Here is an 18,774-nt window from a genome sequence, read left to right as displayed (position 1 = left end):
AACTTTTTATAGTGATAGAAAATCTTTGCAAACTGTGTCCCTTTCTAATGACGGCTCAGTGCTAGGAACTCCATTCTGAGTTGATCACTTTACATATTAAGTATCCATATAAATTCCTCCTGATTTGTTCCACTTTCCTCTCTTCCAAACTGCAGGAAGTTCGGGGTTTTGGGGGGTATTTTTGTGGCAGGGCAGGGCGGGAGTTCTGTATTCATTGATGCAAGATGGTTTCACTGTCACCAGCAGTTTGTGGGTTGCTCAATATCTCTCCCTGTCGGTGGTTCTCAACCTATCTACGATTGTGGGCCGCCTATGCAGCTCTCCATGTGTTAGGCAGGCCACATCCACACAATATGTACACACACTACTGGAGGAGGTCACGTGAAGCACGAGCGGCGCACGGGGTGAGAACCACTGCTCTGTGGGTTCTGGATGTCTGGGTTGAGCTTTCAAGGGTGTGTTGATAAATTGTGTAGTTGATTGCTTGACCACACTTTGGAAGATATGAAATATACTCAAGAGGCCACATAACCAATGTCAGTCAGGCTTATTATTATGGTATAGAGAAAAGGTTCTGTATGATACAAGTGTCTGAAGAGCCATCCTGAGCTGCGCCGTTACATTCACCTTGCGGAGAAGGAGTGCACCTCACAGTTACATCCCTAAAACTCTCTTTTTACACCCTCCTACTTTGCCAGTACAAGTACCACCTAAGCCATTTGAAACTAGAATTAACCAATTAGCTTTTAATCTTGATTTTTCTGGTCCCACGGTGTCCCCCTTCTCTTTGGTCTGAACCCACCCAAGCACTTGAGGTCGTGATGCGCCTTTATTTTTTTTTCCGGGCACATGCTTTCCAGGTACGAAAGGGTGTGAAGACACCTCCTAGGCCTATACCAGAAAATATAGGTTTCTGAGGGTTACTCCCTTTCTGTTGCTATAAGGAAACAATTAAAGGCCCTGATGCTAACCATTTTCCTATCTACTTAAGCCAAAGCTCGCCTTAGCTGATGGCAGGTATTACGGGATACTTAGAATAAATTAACAAGAAGCTGGGTTCTGGAAGCTGGGGCTGAACAATTGCTGTTCCCCCAGTGAAAGTGCAGGGAAATGATCTTCATTAAAGCTCCTTCTGTGCCCAACCAAGGAGGGGACTTTCTCCATCTGGAACTAGCTCCTAGGGCAGCCCCGGGCTCTGCCGACATCAGCTCCAGAGCCCGAGATTCCAGGCGATGGAGTGCTCTAGACGGGTGACTCGCTGGATGGACAGCCCCCTCCTGGCCCCATCTTTGCTTCTCGTGTGTCTTCAGGTCCCAGAGCTGCTGCTATCACGGATGCACATGTAGGCTCCCACTCCCATCGATAGGAGATGATCCAGTTGCAGATCAAACCGCCCCGGAAAGGGAGCAGGGACCAAATCTCCCAGCCAGAGTGGAGAGAGGGTAGGAGATAGAAAGGGGAAAGGGTGAGAGAGACTGAAGAGGACAGCTGTGGGGAGAACGGTTCCCAGCTCCAAAACCAACCAGACACACACATTACAGCAGCATTTTTCGGCAGACGGACTTTCCTGTGAAAAAGGTGAGGAGCAGCAGAGGGGGGACGACAAGCCATTTCTTTCTTCTGCCTCATCCCTGTATTTCTGGGAGAATATGCTGCCCTGAGGAGTATGTCAGGGAGAATCTCTCCCAGCAGTTCCTATGATTCTGCTCATTTCTAATGTTTGTTTCAGACTCTGTTACTGGGAGGGTTTAAAAAACATCCGTGATATAGCGAGGGCAGAAAGCTGTAGGAAAGTGATTGACTGCAAATATGTAAGCCTCAGAATGCGCAGAGCTCTGTTCCCTGCAGATTAGCTGAGAGTTGTTAGGGGGCAATAAGGAGCAGCTGAGGTGAATTAGGGACCAGCCAGATGCTCCATAAAAACCTTCCGCCCCAAACAGACAGGGCATGAGCTGGGAGGAGTAGGAGTGCCGTGCCGTGCCGTGGGAATTGCGAGGAGGAACAGACCAGAGTGCAGAGATTCTGTGGAGGAACAGGCCTGAGGAAGGTACCAGGCTCAAGAAGCCAGAAGGAGGGGGAAAATTAGCCCAGGGGAAGAGAAGTGCAGTTGGGAACACGGTGCCAGCAACACATAGCTGCTTCTCATAGGGCCCCTGGGCTGGGACCTGGAGGAGTGGGTAGGCCTGGGTCCCTACCCCACTCCTTGGGGAAGATGGGGCGACTGGAGATGCCCTGGCCCACTACAGGCAACTGGGGTGTGAGACCTGCTAGGGGGAAGTTGGCTGCCTGCCACACATCTCAGTGGGTTTGGCTCTGGTGTAGGGGGCTGGGTCTACACTGTAATAAAGCAACCATGCATTTTCCCAGCATAGCAGATTCTAGAATGTCCATCTGCAGGGAAGGAAGCTGGGGGGGAGGGGGGGTGAATTGAGTATCAAAAGACCCATCTGAACTCTCTCTAGTCACCCCTCTATCCTTGAGAATCTGTACAACACCTCCCCCCACCCCCTGCATTTTGTGCCAGATTGTCCTAGTCTCCCCACCACCAGGGAAGAGAATGCCTGCCTGAAATGGCTCCACTGTTCTCAGGGAGTTGCTGGTAGGAGCAAATAGGTAAGAGGTGGGAGCTGATGGGGAGTTTGATCTGGAGTGGGGAGGGGGTCAGAAAATATAGAGAAGAAAAAGAGCAGGATAGGGTGTGACAATCTGCTAGGACTTGTGTCACAGGGTAGGTGCAGCCCATCACAGGGACTCAGATCATGGGGAGTATCCAAGGGGGTACTTGACACCCCAGATGGCCAGGGTCTGTGTAGAGGCCCTACAATTCAAGGCAGTATGGCCCAATGGCTAGAGTCAATGGGGCTGCCCTTGAATGGCAACATTCATCCTGCCAGACATCAGCTGCCCCAGTGTAGGGGTGACAGGAGCAGCACCCGTGAAGCCTGTTTCCCGGATCACCATTGTTGGTGATTTTCTGCCTCCTCCTCCATGCTGGGCCATTCTGTCACGGGAACTCTCTTTCCTGAATATTTCTGATGCCAGCCTTTAAATCTTGTCAACTCCAAGATGCTACAGCCCTGAAGGGGCTAATTTCCAATGGGGAGCGGCTGGTTCCTTCCCTCCCTCCCTAGCTGCCAAGGACCTGTTGTGTTTTCCCTTTCGCATTGCTGAGGGTTGGCTCCTCGGCATGGAGCCCTGCACCCCAGTGAGAGAGACTGGCCCCTCTACGCTTCCTCCAATGGGGTGGCGATGTCAGACACCCTGTAAAAGTGCTAATATCCCCCCAGTCTGAGTTGTCATGGGATTAAAGGGCTGGATTTCCTGTCCTTACAGATGAACCTAAGAACGGCCATATTGGGTGAGACCAATGGTCCATCAAGCCCAATACCCTGTCTTCTGCCAGTGGCCAGGGCCTGGTGCTTCAGAGGAAATGAAGAGAACAGGGCAATTACTGAGTGATCCATCACGTCATCCAATTCCTGCTTCTGGCAGTCAGAGGCTTAGGGACATGCAGAGCATCTTCCATGAACTTCACCGAGGCCTTGAGAGTTTTGCACACCCAAGACAGCTTTGGTCGACAAAACTGACGCAGCACACACACTGCAATCAAACCCCCCACCAACAACTGCCCTGGTTGTTTTTCGACAAAATAAAAACCCCTCAACGAGAGGTGTAGGGCTTTATATTGGTTCAGTTAGGGCGGCGTTGTCAGTGTAGACACGGCGTCCCCTTACATTGGCAGTGGGGCTGTCATGTTTGGCATGGCGGGGTGAGAAAACTGGGCTGCTGGTTCCTGCTCCCAGGTGGGAGCCGGGGTGAGATGCCAGGATGCTTCTCCACCTGCTCGCCGTCAGGACAGCCGAATTGACATGGCTGCCCGTTCTGGTGAAGATCAGACAACGGAGAAGTCCTGGGAGGCTTCCCCCGACTCCCAAGAAGGGAAGGGAAGGGAAGAAATCCCTGGTGGTGTCCCCAGGCTCCCAGCTGGGACTAGGGATCTGGGGGGGGGGGGGGGGCGGCCCACAGGGATCCTGGGAGCCTATGGGTTCCTGGCAGGGAGCTGAGAGATGACCCAAGGATGTAATTACAGCGGTGGCTGTAAGTCCACCTATGCCAGAAGGGATCATTATGTCATCTAGTCTGACCAGCTTCAGCCAGGTCCTGAACAAGATGCAGAGAGGACTCTGCTGACTGTCTGCCTCCTGAAACTTCCATCTGATTGGCTTCTTTCCCCCATGAATAGTGGAGTGATGACTGGGGCAGCAGGTGCTGAGTGGGGAACCCTTGTTCTTTCAGGGGCTGTGATCTTTGAGGAGGTGGCTGTGTATTTCACCAGGGAGGAGTGGGCTCTGCTGGACCCCACCCAGAGCCCTCCACAGAGACGACATGCAGGAGACCTACAAGAATATGACCTGGCTGGGTGAGGCTCCCCGTCCCCTCAGTTACTAGCAGGGGAAATGAAGAGTCAAGGTTCATGTCGCCACCACACTGCAGCCCTAACTCTACTCTGCGTTAGGCTCACCCCGACATGCCAGTGACACATAGAGTGGCGCCCTGCTCTCCCCGCGACAGGACGCTCTGGGAACGGAGCACAGGAACTGCACAGCACAAAGTCTTACAACTTCTTTGCTACGTTAGAATTTGGGTTTCTTTCCATCAGAGCAAACAGAAGCTGCCTGCACTCAAACACTGAGCCTGTTCCACAGGAGCCATGTTCTCACCCTTTTACCTTCTCTGTGGATTCCTCTCAAGTCATTGTCTTCATTTCGCTAAGCCCTGCAGGCCACTAGCCCTGTCTCTTCTCGTACGTCTCTCATCCCTCCTACAGCATGTCTGTACGAAGAGCCTCTGTTGCCCAGGGTCTTCAACCCAAAGCAGTGGCATCTTTTTTAAGGTGTACAGAAAGATCTGTTCTGTGTAGTGTTTTGAAGTTAATTATTTTATTTGCCCAACTAACGTGATGTAGTGAGACAAATTTCTTGTAACTTTGCAGTTCTCAGGGTTTTTTTTTTTTTTTTTTTTTTTTTTCCTTCAGATCTGGGCGGCTGCAGAACGGTGGCGGCTAGACAGGCGCCCAGCTCTCAAAGCAGCACCGCCGCCAGCAGCAGGGCAGACGAAGGCTGGCGTGGTAGATGGTGTCTCACCACCCTTACTTCTGCGCTGTGGGAATCAGACGCCAAGAACATTCAGGACAGTGGGAGTGTGAGGTGGAAAATGATTGGGAAGCAGGAAATTTGGGGGAACGGGTAGTAAAGGGCCCTGCAGGCAATGAGTGGAGGAGAAAACTCAAGGAGCGATTGCTTCTGAAGTCCCAGGAGGTGGAGAGTGGCAGGAAAGGGAGTGTGTGTCATAACAAGTGACAGGGCTAGCTGCACCCTGTCCCCTTCCTGGTCTCTCTCCATGCCCCCCTCAGCTGTCAGGCCACAGGATTGTCCCTCTCCTGGAGTGGAATTCTGCATTTCTACCACTCCGACACCAGGCCCTGGCCTTTAAGAGCCTGTGTATCGACCTTACTTACCCAGCAAGTCTGGCTAAATGCAGACGCCTCCAGCAGTCTGGGATCAGAGCTGTACAGTGACCGAATAGCCATCTTCAAACCACGGTCCTATTTGTTTTGCAGTAGGAAAAAAGGATCAAAGACAAAATGATTTGAAAATAACAAAATGTCTTCACACCTGCCTGTCTTACCAAAAGGTCTAAGGTCTCCTGGTGGTCAGCCTGGCAGGCCTAAGCTCTTCAGAGACCCCAGCAAGGTCTCCTTGTCTCTGTCTTTCCCCCAAACAATCACCTGAACAGCCATCTCTCTCTTATGAGGGGGTCCCTTTTTAAATTGCTCGTCTTTTTTGATCTTCTGGGTCCCAAGCCTTGACCCTGCTTTTCTAGCCCAGTTCTGTATGTTGGCTGCATCCAGGAGCTAGACTATTCAAAGCTGAGAGTTCAGACATTGTCTCTTTATGACCCTTAAGTGGCTCATCTTGAGCTGTTCTTCTTTTCCTTTCAGCCCTTCCAGCCACTCATTAAACTCAACCAAATTATTCATCCACTGAAGATCCCTATAACCAGGCCAACACCCAGTGTATATCCCTACGACGGAGTAGTTCCAACTCCATCGCGGGGGGTTTGCAGAAGAAGGACTAAGAGATATGTGGGAAACAGATGAGTGGGTCTGGGGGAGGTAGGGTTGATATCTTGGGGGTTTGGAGTTGCGAGGGATCCCAGCTCATCAACAATGAATCCCTGCCCAGGTCTTATGGATTTCGAGGCCACGCTCCATTCTTATCACAGTTCAGTTTCTCTTTTCTCTAATAGTACTTTTACACTACTCCTCTCTGCACTGCTCAGATCCCAGCACCCCCTCTTCCCCCCCCCAAAAAAACCCCACAGCTCTGCCTTCGCCGCTGTGACCACACCCACTGTTTTTCATTCTTTATGTGGCTGGCAGCCACATAGACAAATGTGAATCTTCTCGGTTACATCTCTGACCCTCACAGCATCCCAGTGCAAAATGGCAAGGGGCTCCATGGTATTGGTTTGTGAGCTTCAACTGGCCTGACCTCAGTGTAACCCCAACTGAGCCCCCCGTCAGTGCACCCCAACTTACGAATGGCATAACCTGTATTTCAAAGGGGTCATGTCTGATCGTAGTAGAAAGCTAATAACGTATTTCTAAGAAAAATAGAATGGCCCAACTGGGTCAGACCAAAACCCATATAGCTCAGCATCCTGCTGTACAACAGCGGCCAATGCCAGGGTTTTCAGAGGGAATAAACGGAACTGGTCATCTTCAAATGATCCATCCAGTCCCAGCCTCTGGCCAACAGCCATTCCTACCTGTCCTGGCTAATAGTCATTGATGGACCTATCATCCATCAACTTACCTAGTTCTTTTTTGAACCCTGTTATAGCGTTGGCCTTCACAACATCCTCTGGCAAGGAGTTCCACAGGTTGACTGGGTGTTGTGTGAAGAAATACTTCCTTTTGTTTGTTTTAAACCTGCTGCCTGTTAATTTAATTTGGTGATCCCTAGTTCCTGTGTTGTGAGAAGGAGTAAATAACACTTGCTTTATTTTCTCCACACCAGTCATGATTTTAAGGACCTCTATCATATCCCCATTTAGTTATCTATTTTCCAAAGGGAAAAGTCCCAATTTAATTAATCTCTCCTCATATGGAAGCTTTTCCATATCCCTGATCATTTTAGTTGCTCTTTTTTGTATCTCTTCCAATTCTGATATCACTTTTTTTGAGATGAAGTGACCAGATCTGCCCACAGTATTCAAGATGTGAGCGTACCTTGGATTTATAGAGGCAATATAATATTTTCTGTCGTATTATGCATAGTGTTTTGCACCTTTGAATAACTGGAGAGCTGGTCCTGAGACTTAACTGGTCTGCGCTGGATGGCAGTTAAACTAATAGAATTTTTTTTATATAACAAATGTGCTATAAATTCACTTGATCTCATGTCTTTTCTTTCCCCTGAGCAGAGTTTCCTGTTTACAAACTTGATATGATTTCCCATTTGGAACGAGGAGACATGTTCTGCGTCCCAGATCTCCAGGGTTCAGAGGAAAGAGATCCTGAGAGTTCCCTACACAGGTGAGGAGACATTAAACCACTCAGAATCTGTATGTGCCATGAGGAAACAGCTGGGATTGCCCATAAAGACCTTGAGAGCTTTCTAAGTCCAAGATTCTCCCCAGCAAGTGTCATATCCTCCGGGCACATATCACTCAAGACCTCCTACTGATTCTGACTGACCGCTGGCAGTAGCTCCCGCCCTTCCCAGTGAGAGTTTGGGTGGGAGGTTGAGGCACAATTAATCCCCTTCTCTCTTCCCTAGAGGGGAAGAGTTTGGGGGAAATTCATATCTTGAATTATATTTTCTGTCTCTCACTCTTATTTTGGTTTGCCCTTTGTTTTTCCTTCCCCGTTTCTGAGGTTTCTCTCTGCATCCCTACAGGTGCTGGGATGGTGAGCGAGAATGAGGAGCAGAATCCCAGGCATTAAGATGCTGAGCAAGTGGAAACAAATGGGATATTATTGCGAAGATCCAAAGGGAAAGTGTCCGGGAATAACGAGCAGCAAAAAGACTGAGCATCAGGGGAGGCCAGAGAGAGAACAGGGAAAGCAGCCAGGGGATAAAGTGTGTAAACCCATGAATGGGTGGGGAACTCACAAACACCTCCAGTTAAAAATCACCCAGCAGAAAACCCTCCAGGGAAAAAGAAAAAATGCATGCAGGAAAAATTTCAGTTACTGCTCAGGCCTAGTTAGACATGAGAGAATCCACACGAAAGAGAGACCCTATGAATGCTGTGAGTGCGGGAAAAACTCTACGCAGAGCTCAAAACTTATGCATCAGAGAATCCACAGGGGTGAGCGGCCCTATAAATGCTGTGAGTGTGGGAAAAACTTCACTGACAGCTCAGCACTTCTTAAACATCAGAGAATCCACACAGGAGAGGCCCTACGGATGCTGTTGGAGTAGGGCAAACTTCACTGACCGCTCAGCCCTTTCTTAAACATGAGGGAATCCACACTGGGGAGCAACCCTATGAATGCAGTGAGTGTGGGAAAAGCTTCACTCAGAGCTCAAGCCTTATTACACATCAGAGACTTCACATGGGAGAGAGACCCTACGAATGCTGTGAGTGTGGGAAAAGCTTCGCTCAGAGCTCATACCTTCTTAGACATCAGAGAACCCACACAGGGGAGAGTTTTTGAATGCTGTGAGTGTGGAAATAGCTTTTCTCAGGGCTCAGCCCTTATCTATCAGAAAATCCACCTGACACAGAGACTCTCTCAGTGCTGCGAGCATGGGAAAAGACTCCCTCGGTTATAGTCACAGTGATAGTCTGACATTCAATAACTGGAATATGAAAGAAGTGTCTAAATAGGTTGAAATAGCTTTCCCCCCCCCAAAACTACTATACCCATACCCTAAATCAAGCACCTCGTCCTTAAGCAGAAAGAGGCACAAAGGAAGCAGCAGGTGCGAGCTGCTGAGTGGATGGAGTCTAGGGAAAGGGGCTGGAGGATGGAGTGGGGCAGTGGGGGTGGAGCCAGGGTACAGCACCCCCTGATGAAACCAAAAGTCACCACCTAGCCATCTTTTCCTTGAGGATGGGACAATCTGGAGCAAAAGCCTGTCAGGGTGAGAAGGGCAACGGGGGAGATTTCAGAACAGGCTTTAGTTAATTTTCTACCCCAATTCCTGCCCCTCCCCCCAGGCACTTTCCTTGGCAATGGACCTTCTAGACTCTACCGTGCTGGGGAAACGCTCAGTCACTTCATACCAGAGCAGACCCAGCAGACCCCCCCCTCCCCCCCCCCAAAAGCAATAAACCCACAGAGATTTGTTTTAAACACCCCCTGTCCCCAGGAACAGAGTTTGAATCAAACACTAGAAAAGAGCCAAATCGAAGGAACCCATCTGGAGAATTTCCCCTGGCACTGGCCCCAGGGCAGCACACTTCTGCAGCAGCACAGGAGCTAGACCAAGTCAGGACCTGTTTTTTCCTCTCTCTCTTCCTCACCCTGCTCCAAGGATAAGGACCCTGCTGCCGCAGTAAGCGTGTCCGAGCACATTAGAGCCGTGGTTCTCATGCTTATTTGATTGTGCACCTTCCCCCCTCCCCCGTGCCTGTAGTTGATTGCACATACCAATGCCAAGCTCTGAAGGTAAAGCCGAGAGCAATGTCTGCAGTGCCACCCTTCCTTCTGCGCTGCTGATAGTGGCGGCCTGGTTTTCAGAGCCGAGCACCCAGCCAGCAGCCGCTGCTCTACTAAAGCTTCTCACGCACCTCCAGAATACATTCCATGCCCACTAGTTTGAGACCCTCTGGGCTAGAGACCTGGGAATTTCCCCCCCACCCACTTATTTCTCCTGATGCCCTCTTTAGTCTCCACTTTCTATGGCCTTTAATTAATAGGAGCATTGCCAGCAGATGGAGGGAAGCGAACATTCCCCTCTATTCGGCACTGGTGAGGCCACAGTTGGAGTATTGTGTCCAGTTATTGGGGCCCCCCCACTACGGGAAGGATGTGGACAAATTGGAGAGAGTCCAGTGGAGGGCAAGGAAAATGATCAGGGGGCTGGAGCACAAGACTTATGAGGAGAGGCTGAGGGAACTAGGCTTGTTTACTCTGCAGAAGAGAAGAATGAGGAGGGATTTGATAGCAGCCTTCAACTACCTGAAAGGGGGTTCCAGGGAGGATGGAGCTAGGCTGTTCTCAGTGGTGGTAGATGACAGAACAAGGAGCAATGGTCTCAAGTTGCAGTGGGGGAGGTCTAGGTTGGATATTAGGAAAAACGTTTTCCCTAGGATGATGGTGAAGCACTGGAATGGGTTACCTAGGGAGGTGGTGGAATCTCCATCTTTAGAGGTTTTTAAGCTGCGGCTTGACAAAGCCCTGGCTGGGATCATTTAGTTGGGGTTGGTTGTGCTTTGAGCAGGGGGTTGGACTAGACATCTCCTGAGGTCCCTCCCAACCCTCATCTTCTATTATTATGATTCTATGAGAGAGACACTGGTAAAAGGCTGGCTAGGGAGAGAGATTTCCAGCTGCCAAATCTGCCTATCTCCATTTACCTCATCGGCCCTGGGCTGATTCCTGCAGTGATGTGGGGAAGCATCTCCAGCGCTGAGCACCTCCTTTCTCTGCCAAGTTGGCTGGCCCTGGTGCTTCCTTCATGCCAGGCCCCCACCTACCTAAGTACATACATTCATCCGTGCTCTGCTTCCCTGCCCTTTCAGAGGGACACAGCTCTAACTCGTTTCTCAACTAGAGGGGCCAGAGATGGCATCGTTTGTCCACGTGGGGAGGTGGGAATCTGGCCCACTCCTGCCCACCATTAAAAGACTCATTAATGATGCCATGGTTATATTATCCTACTGATGCCAGCGTGGTTCCTCTGATGAGTGAGAGATGATCTGGGCTTTGCACATTGGCTTCCCACTGGAGGTGACGTAGCGAACAGTTCAGGTTCATGCTAAGTGTGATTTGCTTTATTTACACAAATGCACCTATCCTGGAAGAGAGGCAAGCAGCAGACGGGGAACCTCCCCCCCCCCCCCCCCCGAAAAAAAAATCTCAGCACACACCAAGGGCTGGTTCTCAGGAAGCTGCTCCGTGCCAGGAATTGCCTCTGAATTCAGAGACTAAAGCAGAGCCATAGCTTTTCCCCCGGGACAAGGGCGGCTCTAAACTCACCACCAGCCTGGCTGCCCAAGGCTGAATGTTTTCTCAACTGCTAAGAGTACATCTTCACGACTTCGCTGCTGTCAGGTTGATCTAGCCAGATCGAAGTGAAGTGAAGACCTGCTCAATCGATCCAGAGGTCTGTGCGTTAAACACCCCCCCCCCCCCCCCCGTCAAGTGGAGCAGCGCAGTGAAGACGCCGCTCGCAAGGGAAGCGAAGAAGTCGGCGGGAGTCACGAGAGCTACTCTGCGCAGCTTGCTTAACTCTTGTCGACTGCCACTGAATTTTAAGGTAAGTGTAGACCAGGCCTAAGAAAAAGACCCTATCAGCCTGCGTGGCATGCAGGGCCTCCTGCTCCTGCCCGGCAACGTCTTCTATTCCCCTCCCCTCCGATCCAGAGAGGTCAGAGCTAGCAACACGTGTGTGTATGGGGAGGAGGGGCGGCTCCTCTGGGATAAGATGGGGATGGAGCAGAAATCACTGGGCACCCTGCAAGGTCATGGAGTGGTGAAAAGCAGTGCCCACCGGGGACACATTTTCCCCTTATGGAGCTGGTCATTGGCATTGCATGTTTCATTCCCCAAGTCTCCAGCGGTGTCAGAAATCTCCCAGCCTGGCTTGGTGACACGGGAGGGGGGAGGGGAGCCCAGTCCCCCGGAGTTGCAGCATTACGGGGCATTTCCCTTGGGAACTGAGTTTGGCCTCGCTTGGGAAGGGGCCAGGAACTAGGCTGCTGTAACTACCCAGCCCTGTCCTGAGTAGAGAATCAATCACACCAACTCCCATCCTCTAGACAGGAAGAGCTTACAGCAGGAGTTAAAAAACCCTCAGCTTCACCCCCCATGAGTACAGAGAGGCCAGGGGAAGAGGACATCTGCTTGGTGGGACGCACACCCCATACAGACTGTAGCCCATAGGGCTAGCATGCCTGTATTATTGTCACGGCCGTGCCTTTATTATAGTCAGCTGTGAGGCAAGAAATCTGCAGCCCTGTATCTCCTAAGCCATTTGCTGGATAATAAGTTAGTGTACATGTGGTTAAGTTGGCTGTAACACCTTGGCATAGATCAATGGGTACCATTAGATTTTAGGAACCAGGAAGCATTTGCTCAAGGGTAGGTGCTAGACCACAGGGAAGCAATAATCGCAAAGCTGCTTAAGCAAGGGGTGACGGGTATAGCAGGGCGCTGCAGCGGCAGTTACACATATAAAGCTGTTCACCTCTAGAATAAGTAGACCTCAGTGTTATGTGGGTGAAAAAGCTCAATATGGGCCTGGAGGATTGAGCTTGAAGAGTCACCATGCGAGCCGGGGCTTGATCTTTTCTGGGCTTTTTCCATTGCTGGCTGCTTTTCTACTACTTGACCCTTCAATTCACTGAGGAACTTGGCCCATCGGCCATGGTGGCATGCCAGAGAGTGGGCTGGTCCTTTTGTCTCCTTCCACCGGCTCCTCCACCAAAGGGTGTGCGTATGCAATTCTAAACGCCTGTGCATACAGTGATACTGCAGCTAACCCTGGTACTGTATTATCGCATGGCTTTTGGTCTTTCCTAGCTTGCTCCATTATTTTAATAAAGGTAGCTAAGGTTTTACTCCACAAGCTATTGTACGTTGTAGTGTTAATTTTGTGTAGCTTGATTCTGGGGGGAAGAACCTTGGCACAGTCAGATCAAACGGCCATCCACCCAAACATTATTATTAACCTTAAAAAGGGTCCGGCGACAAGACCCCCCCCCCGTGAGAGGGGGGCTGCGGATTACAGCGCAGGTAGCATGTCACATCCAGAGAGGGTGTTGGGTCAGGATTTAAAATTAAATTAAAAAACAATCCATCTTGCCTGGCTCTGTGTGCATTTGGATTGGGAGATGCTATGGGTAGGGTCCCAGCTCCCAGAGTTTGTAATATTCCTGGCACCCCTCTGTACACCCAGCTGCACCGTCTCGGTGCCCAGGTGCAACTCCTGTTAGTTTCCTGACGTTATGGGCATCATTCGCCCTGCTTGTCAGGTACGAGAGGCTATTCTAGGACTATTGCAGACAAAGAGACGACCAGGCATCAGGTGGGTGTCAAAAGATATCAGCAGCCTCCGAGTGCAGAGTGCGACTGGCCCAGAGCAATGGCTGGATCAGAGTGACCAATATCGGATCACAGGACTGGGAAGGACCATGAGAGGTCATCTAGTCCAGTTCCCTGCACTTATAGCAGGGCCAAATATAATCTAGACCATCCCTGACAGGTGTTTGCCTAATCTGCTCTTAAAATCTCCAATGATAGAGATTTCACAACCTCCCTAGGCAATTTAACCACACTGACAGTTAGGAAGTTTTTCCTAATGTCCGACGTACACCGCCCTGGCTGCAATTTAAACTCATAGCTTCTTGTTCTGTCCTCAGAGACTCAGGAAAACAAGTTTTCTCCCTCCTCCTTGAAACAAACTTTTATGTACTTAAAAACTGTTATCATGTCCCCTCCCTCTCCGTCTTCTCTTCGCCAGACTAAACAAACCCAGTTCTTTCACTCTTACCTCAGCGGTCATGTTTTCTAGACCTTTCATCATTTTTGTTGCTCTTCTCTGGCCTTTCTCCAATTTGTCCACATCCTTCCTGAAACATGGTTCCCAGAACTGGACACAGGAATCCAGCTGAGGCCTAATCAGCATGGAATAGAGTGGAAGAATTACTACTCGTGTCTTACTTACAGCACTCCGCAGGAACTTCTTGGGATGCCCCGAGATGTGGGCTACCTGCTTACCACCTGCCATCAGCAAGAGGAACTTTTGTCTCTGCCACCTGGATTAGTGTCCTAACTCAACCAGCCTGTCAGCACTCAAGTACCTTCTTTGGGGCTACACCAGTCCTGCCAATAGATGCACCTGAGCCCCATGTCCCTTCCATGTGTCCCTTTCTGGTGTACCACCAGATACTCAGAGAAATCCCAGAGCCTTTGTTCACTAAGCAACAGTGTATCCCAGATGACCCATTTTACCATAAACCACTGCTCCTCTATTACACGCCTCACTTGAATACCACTATAAAACAAAAGGCAATTTATTTAAGGAGGGATAGAGATTTAAACAGAAAGAAGTGTGAGTGATAGAAACAAATGCTGACAGTCAAAAATCACAAAATTCAATATACACTTTTTAATAGTTACCTTTCCTAACTAATAAAGTAGAATTTCATCTCAAAGTTCAGTCCCTTAGAGCAAATGCTAGTCGCGAGAAGCCTAGACCATCACTCGTCAGGGACTTCCTCAGTGAATGGATCCAGAGTGCCTTTCTCCACCCTATGCTATCCTGAATCACTTTTTCATCTTTGTTCGCAGCCAGGAAGATCTCTTCACCATCCTATCACCCCTTTTCACTTTCAAATCATTTCCATGTCTGCAATTTGGGGTTTTTTTTGATGGTTTTCCATTGGCATTTCTGGGTTCGTGCAAAGGAATTGAGCAATGCATCACATGGCAAGCAAGGGAGGGGTGACATTTCCCTCCCACTTGAATGGGCCATGACCGAGACCTATGATTGGAGTGATTCACTTTCACACCAAGACCATAAGGGCATAATTTTCCATATAGTTACATTATTCCCTAAATATTACCTGTGCACACATTTCGTTGATAAGTCACAAGCTTTAGGTAGCGACCTCCCATGCTACACTTCATGGATACATACCATGCAAATGATACATTAGATGTGATGAGTTTGTCAGGCCCGAGACAAGCGTTGCTTGTGAAAAAACAGTGACACCATTGCCAGGTGGCACCAGTGTGTCACACATGCCCTGAGCCACACAGGCAGGTCCTAATATGCTAGAAAAGCTAGGACATCTCCCATTTAATAAAAACAAAAAACAGGACATAGAGAAAGGAACAATAAGGCTATGTCTTCACTGACGGCAGCAAATTTGCTGCCGTCAGATCGATTTTATCTGGATCAACTGAGCGGTCAGTGAAGACCCGCTCAGTCGATCCAGAAATTGACGTATTAAGACCACCTTCTCAAGTGGCATAGCGCTGCGTCGATGGGAATGCGGTTCCTGTCGGCGCAGTGCAGTGAAGACGGTGCGCAGAACAGAAGCAGAGAAGACGACGGGAGTTACGCAAGTTTTTTGTGTAGCTTGCATAACTCCCATCGACTGCCGCCGAATCTCCGAGGTAAGTGTAGACAAGCCCTAAGATACTAAGATGGCAAAAGGTTGGAATGCTCCAGCTCTCAGTCTTTGGAGTCGCATATAGAAAGAGCTGTAACGGCAGCTGAGGAATTAGGGAGTTGGGTAGTAGGGTCAGCATTCCACACTAGCAAGTTTTCTCCAGTATGGGATGACTGGTCAAGGCTGATCCCCAGAGAAATCACAAATCCTTTGTTCCCAAAGGAATGGTCTTCTCCGGTTTACCAATTCTTCCTTAGACCACTGCTCCGGCATCACATACAGCACTTGAGTTCATTAATAAAAACCAAAGCACATTTATTTAAGAAGGCAGAGAGACTCAAATGGAAACGAGTGTGAGTGACGGAAAGAAATGGTTGCAGATAAAACAAAAATAACAAAATAGGACCTCCACTTCTTAATAGTTACTGCTCCTAGCTAACGAAGTAGATTTTCCATTCACTTTTCTGTGTTTGTTCCAAGATAGACAACCGGAAATACATTACAGACTTGGCTAGTCAGGAAGGGGTGATAACTTCCTCTCACCTGAACGGGCTGTCATCACTGAGACATACGATCAGGGTGATTCACTTTCACGCCAAGACCAAATGGGCATAATTCTCCATATAGTTACTGTGACAGGGCCAGACCTCATGGCTACAGGAGAGTAGTGGAGGGTATCTATATTAGCCCCAGGATTAACAAAGCCTTGTTCCTGGGTGATTCAGCTGGGGTTACTCCAGGGCAATTAGACCAATTAGGCCAGCTGAAGCTAATCAGGGAGCTGGCCCCAGCAGTTAAAAGCCTCCTGGTCAGACAGATGGGGGCAGCTAAAAGAGTTGAGAGGAGGAACAGAGTGGAGTGGTTACAGGGCTTGGAGCAATTGCCATTGCTACCACAACCCAAAGGTACCGGAGGCAAGGGGGGAGCCTGTCCGGGCACGGTCAGGGATCCTAGGCTCAGAGGCCTGAGGGAGGACCCCTCCCGGTTCCAGGAAGCGGACCATAAGCAGTGGGGCCAAGGACAGGTGACCCAGGGATGGCAGTAACTCATGGACTAAGCAGTTGAGGTTACTCCTCACAGGGTCCCTGGATCAGGGCCTGGGGCAGCGTGGGACTGGGCCCTCCCCCTGCTCCCACCCAGTCACATTGCCAGCATAGCCAAAAAGGGCGGAGGACCCACGGAAGGGCAGAACAGGCTGCCCTCGCCACATTACCTTATTCCTTAAATAGTACTCGGACACCTACCTCACAATGATTAGGAGGAGCAATAATTTATAAGCTTTCAGTACAGACCTCTACCCTTTATGATGATCACATGCTACCCTTTATGTAAAAACACCACGAAAGGGGCGTATTAGGTGTCAGGAGTTTGTTAGGTCTGAGACAGGAGTTGCTTATAAAGACCGGAGGCCCCTTTGCCAGCTGGCATAAATGGTTCTGTGTCACACATGCAATGAGCCACACGCTAATATAATAAAAAGGCCAGGACCTCTCCCAGTTCATAAAAACAAAAGACAAAAAGAAAGAAACCACAAAATACAAAAAATGACAAAAGGTTGTAGCCCTCAGGGTCTCTAAATCTCTGGATCCACATGAAGTAAGAACTACAGCTGCATCTGAGGAATCAGAGGACTGGGACATAGGTCCTTCCTCAGGTATAGGGAATGACTTCCTTCCCCAGGGGGAATCAATTTCTCTAAGGCTCAAAAAATGCCATGGGTGGCAAACGTCTAAGTTAGGAATTAAACACAGCCTGGGCCAGAATCCCTGTAAGGTAACAGAGCTGAGGTTTCTGTTAGAAAATGGTTATTTTTCGGCACCTGTCTATAACACGGATTTCATTTTATATGCATTTACAGTGCCTAAAAAGTGTGGGTTCAGCAAAAACATCACTTCTGTTCCCTCCACGTCGGCATCGTTAAGGCAGCATTGCCCAAAGCGTAGGATTAGCTAGGAGGTATCTTCGTGACTAACCTCCTGTAGGGCCTGGGTTACAAATGCTTTGGAAACACAAGACACGGGCATCTTTCCTAGTTCCAAGTCACTGACTGTGGATGTCCCTCCTCACTTCATTTGAGACAATAATGACACAAGCAATTCAACGACACTGTGATCACATGCTCGTACATCAGTTAGATGCACAGTTTGGGGTGTGCTGTTTGTGACCTGTCTGTGCCTAGGGCAGCCACCTGAAAATGCCACGGTCAGGGCAGCCTGTAAAAAGAGAACAGATTCTCCCCCCCAGCACTGGTGGGTGACACTGAAGACAAATTTCCCAACCAGCCACAAACAGTGCTTTTGATTCCCTACACTGGGTTATCAAGAAGCTAAAACAAAAATATGCACAGCCCCCTTTACTGCATTTCAGTCTCTGGCTCCCAATCAGCCAATAGGTCCAGTAAAGAGACCAGTTGTTTAAACTCTATGCTCTTTACTAAAAAGGTTCCTCCTGACCCCAAAGGATCAGCCACAGCATCAGATCAATATAAGTTTGGATCTTACCTAAAATCCCACACTGCCAGCCAATCCTTTAGTGACTAAAACTAAAGGTCTATTATAAAAAGAAAGAAACAAACCATAAGATAAATGTTAAATGACTAAAGCAAATCAGATACATACAAATGATTTGAAAGTCCATATTCATCAGGTTTCTAGAAGAACTGTGGAGTTTGCAGGCTTGTATAGTGCCTCTGGTGTACATCCAGTACCTGGATGGGTCTCAGTCCTTTGTTTCACAGCTTCAGTTGCAGATGACTTGATCCAGAGGTAGATTGGTTACTGGAAGCTGAACAGGATTGTAGACAAAATGGATCCCATGTACCTGCCTTATATATCCTCTGACCCTGGCCATGCTGCTTGTGGAATTTTACAGGAACCAAAATGGAGTCCAGAGTCACATGAACAAGTCCTGGTGACTCATCAGGTGTATCCCTGGCTTCTCCCCCTGGCCCCTTGCACCAGGGAATTTCTTAATGGGTCATCAAGCAGGCTATTGTTCTGCAGCCATCCTGTCTGGGGTGTGTCTCAGACAGCATGATTTGAAATACAGATATCTCAAACATATCCATAACTTCCATTACACACATAACACATGAACATAAACATTATCATCTTACTTGGCACATTATAGCCTTTCTAACAGTACCTGACATGGCATATCTCACATGAATTACTATGATTTTGACATACTGATGTCAAACAATATCATAAATGTTCCCTCCTCCCCCCCAATCCAGCCAGCGTGACACCCCCAACGCGAGACTGGTGTAGAAGGGAGTAATCAGAGCTCCCGAATACACCTTAAGGGCCCCCCGATCCAGCTAGTGTGACAATCTGTTGTTGCAAACCACATGTTGTGTGGATATTTGAATACCAAAGAAAAGAAAGAAAGAAAGAAAGAAAGGGAACAAGGCCA

The 18,774-nt window shown here is 49.1% G+C and overlaps 1 protein-coding gene and 1 long non-coding RNA gene across 2 annotated transcripts in view; both read left to right on the top strand.

Moving 5' to 3' along the window:
* The window catches only part of LOC137144317 (zinc finger protein 345-like), a 33,958-nt gene extending 25,225 nt beyond the window's left edge, over nucleotides 1-8,733 (top strand). Inside the window, exon 5 of the mRNA XM_067534535.1 lies at nucleotides 8,534-8,733. Within this exon, the coding sequence (XP_067390636.1) occupies nucleotides 8,534-8,728 (195 nt within the window). The 3' untranslated portion in view covers nucleotides 8,729-8,733. The remainder of the gene's footprint in view (nucleotides 1-8,533) is intronic.
* Nucleotides 1,964-8,503, top strand: LOC137144319 (uncharacterized). Its single transcript, XR_010917370.1, has 4 exons — nucleotides 1,964-2,047; nucleotides 4,297-4,420; nucleotides 7,489-7,600; nucleotides 7,965-8,503. It is a non-coding gene; the product is annotated as an uncharacterized lncRNA (long non-coding RNA).
* Nucleotides 8,734-18,774: the final 10,041 nt, after the last annotated feature.

Source organism: Emydura macquarii, unplaced genomic scaffold (assembly GCF_026122565.2).
Source record: "Emydura macquarii macquarii isolate MOO-44397 ecotype Brisbane River unplaced genomic scaffold, CSIRO-AGI_Emac_v2 contig_3450, whole genome shotgun sequence".
Classification (NCBI taxonomy): domain Eukaryota; kingdom Metazoa; phylum Chordata; order Testudines; family Chelidae; genus Emydura; species Emydura macquarii.
Note: the sequence above shows the minus strand (reverse complement) of the source record. Positions and strands in the feature narration are given on the sequence as shown.